The sequence below is a fragment of the Eupeodes corollae genome, chromosome 2 (genome assembly GCF_945859685.1).
Source record: "Eupeodes corollae chromosome 2, idEupCoro1.1, whole genome shotgun sequence".
Lineage (NCBI taxonomy): Eukaryota > Metazoa > Arthropoda > Insecta > Diptera > Syrphidae > Eupeodes > Eupeodes corollae.
The window spans coordinates 73,315,465-73,320,185 of record NC_079148.1 but is presented as its reverse complement, the minus strand read 5'-3'; the positions used below and the strand labels follow the sequence as shown (position 1 = coordinate 73,320,185).

Sequence of the window (4,721 nt, the reverse complement as noted above, 5' to 3'; positions counted from 1 at the left end):
TGTGAAAGCGTTACAGATATCAACAGTTTTATCTAACGAGAGGTTCTTGTAAGTGAAGTTAACTGGAAAGCCATCTGATTTTTTCTTTGAGTTAACAAAATTCCAAATTTTTTTAGGATTCTCTTTCAAAGAGGCGCCCAGCCCATATTAGTAACAGAAAAAGCATATACAAAATTAGAAAGAGATTTAAATTGGTTAAAGAGTTCAACATAAAAAGAGAAGTTGATTATAGACAGAGTTTTGAGATACGTTTTAAATGCCTTATTTCTTTTGTTACGCAGTAAACGCAATTCTTTCGTGTACCAAGGATGGCTAAAGTTTGTATTTCTTGATTTCTTTATGGGTAAATTTTTTCAAAACAATAATTAAGGATTTTATAAAAAGTTCAAACTGTTTCGTCAATGTTAGAAAATGCTAGTATATCAGCAATTCCAGAAATGGTTAAATCTTCAGACAACTGCTGGAAATTGGATCTTCTGAAATCAAAATTATATAAATAATCAAAAGGTGGGTGATATTTATTAATATTAGTAAATCCTGATCTAGATTCTGGAACAAGAGTTAGAAGAAAAGACTAAATCGAGAATTCGATTTTTTGAGTTTTTAATACAGCTTTTTTGCTGTAAGTCAGTAAGAAGGACTTTATTGAGAAGAGATAGTTTCATTTGTGAAGAAGAAGGAGAGGTTTCAAAGCAGGATTCGTCTTCGGATGGAATCCAATCAATGTATGGTAAATTAAAATCACCTAGAAGTAAAATATTGGTGTCAGAGCTGGACAAATTTATTAGATAGTCGTATGCCAAGGAGAGATCGTTATAAACAGACTCCAAACTTTTTGGAGGAATGTGAACGTTTAAAATGAAAAAAGTCTTAGTCTGTATCATTATCTTTACACAAACCAGTTCAATTGATAATTCAAATGGAAAAGATACAAAATATGTCCTTGATTAACCTACTTATTGAACTCAAAGCTTTGTTTAAATTTTGTAAACAAAAAGTTTAGGTAGTTCAACATCCCAATTGAAAAATTATTTACCTTTTTCAAATCGTCCAAATTGAAATTTCCTTGATCATAAGGTAATAGGGGAGTTTATTATTATTTTTTAAATGTGTGCAAAATTGAAAATATATTGAAATGTTTTATTTAACTAGCAATGTTATCAACAAATGTCTTTATTTATTGAACATTTTAACTTCTTATTGCTCACTTTTTAAAAAAATTGCAAATAAGGTGTGTGAACTAAGCTCCCTGTTATTGTATAAGAATAAAATACTCACATATTTTATAGTCAAATCATCAAAAATAAAAAATCCAACAATACAAAATTCATCCGTAACTTTTTCATAAGACAGATAAAGCGTTTTCATTGATTTTTACTTTCGAATTGATTGATTCACTTTTAAAATACATTTTATTATGAAATCTCAGCATTTGTAATCTGTCTTATAAGAAAAGATAAGATTTAGTTCATAATTTGTAAATGACCTGTGGGTTTTTCATTTGATAAGAGAATATATAACTTGAAATTAAAAAGTATTCAAAAGTTTAGTTTTACAATTTTTATTTAAAGTGAAAATATTTACAGTCAAAATAATTAAATTTATTATTTAAATTTAAACATAAACTAACTTCTTAAGTATCTACTATATTTATTTGTATACGAAAAGAGACTGATGACATTTATTTTCCATAACTATGACTTTTAGCAGAAGCCGATGCAGAAGCAGAAGCCCCAGCAAATGCTCCATAACCACCTGATCCACCGGGACCTCCACCGCCACCGCCTCCTCCACAGGTTCCAGTACTGCAGCCTCCACCGCCATTGTGGCCACCACCGCCGTTACCACCTCCTCCTCCTCCGCATCCACCACCACCTCCTCCACATCCACCACCGCCTCCTCCACGACCATTGTTTCCGCCACCTCCGTATCCACCTCCTGGGCCTCCTCCATAACCACCACCACCAGGGCTTCCTCCCCCAAATCCGCCACTTCCAGCAAAGCTCGAGCTCTGAGCATTTGCGCTACTGAATGCACCGGCTCCAGATCCACCAAATCCTCCACCACCCGGAGCACCTCCTCCGCCACCACCTCCACCATTCGGTCTACTTCCCCAAATTGGTCCACCGTTACCACCACCTCCAGGAGATCCACCACCACCATGAGGGGAACCTCCACCAGGGGCGCCACCACAATTTCCAGTTGAGCACGGTGACGAGCCACCACCTCCACCACCGCATGATCCACCTCGGCATCCAGAACCACCGTTTCCTCCGCCACAACCTCCTCCGCCGCAACCAGGTGATGGACCACCACTTGGAAAACCTCCACCATGTGGTCCACCGCTCGGGAATCCACCGCCATGTGGTCCTCCACTTGGAAAACCACCGCCTCCATGCTTTCCACCACCAGGTCTTCCACTTGGAAAACCGGCTCCAGATATGGCATTAGCATGGGCAGATGCAGATGCATCAGCATTAGCACTAGCTAGTCCATTTCCAAAGGGACTACCTGAACCTGAAGAGGGCCCAGCACCACAACCACCTGGCTTGTTGCAATTTCCAGTCGACGGAGGAGTATAAAGTTGGGCAATGCTACCTGGTTTAGTTAAGAATAAGTTGTCTGGATTATTGTTACCACCTTTACCTCCGCCTGCACCACCACCAGCACCACCACCGGCTCCACCTCCAGCGCCACCTCCGTAACCTCCTCCATAACCTCCAGCACCTCCTCCATATCCACCAGCCCCGGCACCTCCTGCACCACCTCCAGCGCCACCAGCACCTGAGCCTCCGGCTCCACCAGCGCCTCCTCCATAACCTCCGTGACCACCTCCAGCACCTCCAGCGCCACCTGCACCACCAGCTCCAGCACCACCAGCTCCTCCTGCACCACCACCTGCACCACCAGCTCCGGTGCCTCCTGCTCCACCAGCGCCTCCTCCATGACCACCATAACCTCCCGCTGAGCCAGCACCTCCTGCTCCACCAGCTCCAGCTCCACCAGCTCCTCCTGCACCACCAGCTCCAGCACCTCCTGCTCCACCAGCGCCTCCACCATAACCTCCGTGACCTCCTCCTGCACCACCGGCTCCTCCACCGTAACCTCCATGGCCACCTCCGTGACTACCTCCGGCACCACCACCAGCACCTCCTGCACCAGCACCTCCTGCACCGCCTCCAGCTCCACCAGCACCGCCTCCAGCTCCACCAGCACCTGCACCACCTGCTCCACCTCCGAAGCCTCCATGTCCACCAAATCCACCAGCTCCACCGGCACCTCCTGCACCTCCACCGCCTCCGCCACCACCTGCTCCTCCACCACCACCTGCACCTCCAGCACCTCCTCCATATCCACCTCCAGCACCACCAGCTCCTCCTCCGTATCCACCTCCGGCACCACCACCTAGGCCTCCATGACCTCCTGCACCACCAAATCCTGCTCCTCCAGCACCACCGGCACCGCCACCAGCACCGCCACCAGCACCACCACCTCCACCACCACATCCACTACCAGGTCCACCGCATCCGCCATTGGATCCAGCTCCCCCACCTTTAAGTAAGCCTGTACCAAGAAGTCCACCGCCTCCAAGGAAGCCACCACCACCAGCTCCACCATTGAATAAACCAGTTCCAAGTAAACCACCTTTTCCACCTACTCCGAAGCTTATATCCTTTTTCAATCCCATAGAGAGTCCAGCTCCTCCACCGAGGAATGGATTTCCACCGCCACCACTTCCTCCTCCACCATCTCCACAACCGCTTCCTCCATTACATCCACCTCCTCCACCATATCCTCCGCCGCCGCCGCCAAAGCTGCTTGCCGATGCTGCCGAGCTGGCGCTTGCACTCGCTGCTGCTCCACCTCCACCGTAAGAGCCATAAGGACCTGCGTCCACTATACAAATTTTAAATAAAAACTCTTATGTTATATCTTCCAGTTAATTAATTATTCTTCTACGATTCAATCTTACCAAATACGCTATTCACCACAAGGGCTATAGCAAGCACAGTTCTTTTGATCATCACTCTTCCCATCGAGAATAACTTTTGTGTTGCTCCTGATCACAACATTCAGTTTTATACCTCGAATTACAGTCATTCTCAAGTAAATCTTGGAAAATCCATGACGTCAAAAACTACGTAATAGAAAATATGCATCATTGAGAGAGAGTTTGAGCTATAAGACGTATAAAGTAGTACAATTGTATAAAATGTATGTACACTGTACAAAGCATCATCACGGTTTAAAATTTGAATATACATAAGTTTGAAATTAAATAACCATATGATAAATATCCAATAGCTGCAAGATTCTAAGAATCCATTTAACAGGGCTGGAATTATTTTGATCTTGCGCGTGTGGGTAAAGATTTTAAGTTCAAATTTGTTCATAATGATCAATTAAAAGCCGTGTTTTGGGATTCCATATCAAGTACAGTGAGAAATTACAAACAAAAAACGATAATCAGTTGTCTGGTTTTTATTTTTATATTTGAAAGTTGATTCAATTTAACCTTCGTCGGAATAATTAAAATTCAGAACTGATTTCAACCGAGGGGTTCGTTCGTAGATTGTGGTCTAACTGTGTGTGTTGATCTTCGAATGTAACAGATGACACTTTTGCAAAATAGTAAACAAACTTAACAACTTGTGTTAATTTCCGTATAATTAAAAACTTAGTCGAGTCGGCTTACAAAAACAAAGCTACAAATTAATTTT

The 4,721-nt window shown here is 43.5% G+C and overlaps 1 protein-coding gene across 7 annotated transcripts; it reads right to left on the bottom strand.

Annotated features, from left to right (window-relative positions):
* Positions 1–1,545: 1,545 nt before the first annotated feature.
* LOC129944646 (uncharacterized) lies at positions 1,546–4,129 on the bottom strand. Of its 7 annotated transcripts, none has more exons than XM_056054222.1 (4): positions 3,974–4,129; positions 3,334–3,897; positions 3,190–3,288; positions 1,546–3,153 (listed from the first exon to the last, which is right to left on the bottom strand). In XM_056054222.1, the coding sequence occupies exons 1-4, from the start codon at positions 4,035–4,037 to the stop codon at positions 1,682–1,684; spliced, it is 2,199 nt and encodes a 732-aa protein (XP_055910197.1). In that variant the 5' UTR covers positions 4,038–4,129; the 3' UTR covers positions 1,546–1,681. The 7 variants fall into 7 exon arrangements, with proteins under 7 accessions (XP_055910197.1, XP_055910198.1, XP_055910193.1 ...); XM_056054223.1 differs by having other exon boundaries at positions 3,343–3,897; XM_056054218.1 differs by having other exon boundaries at positions 3,190–3,897.
* Positions 4,130–4,721: the final 592 nt, after the last annotated feature.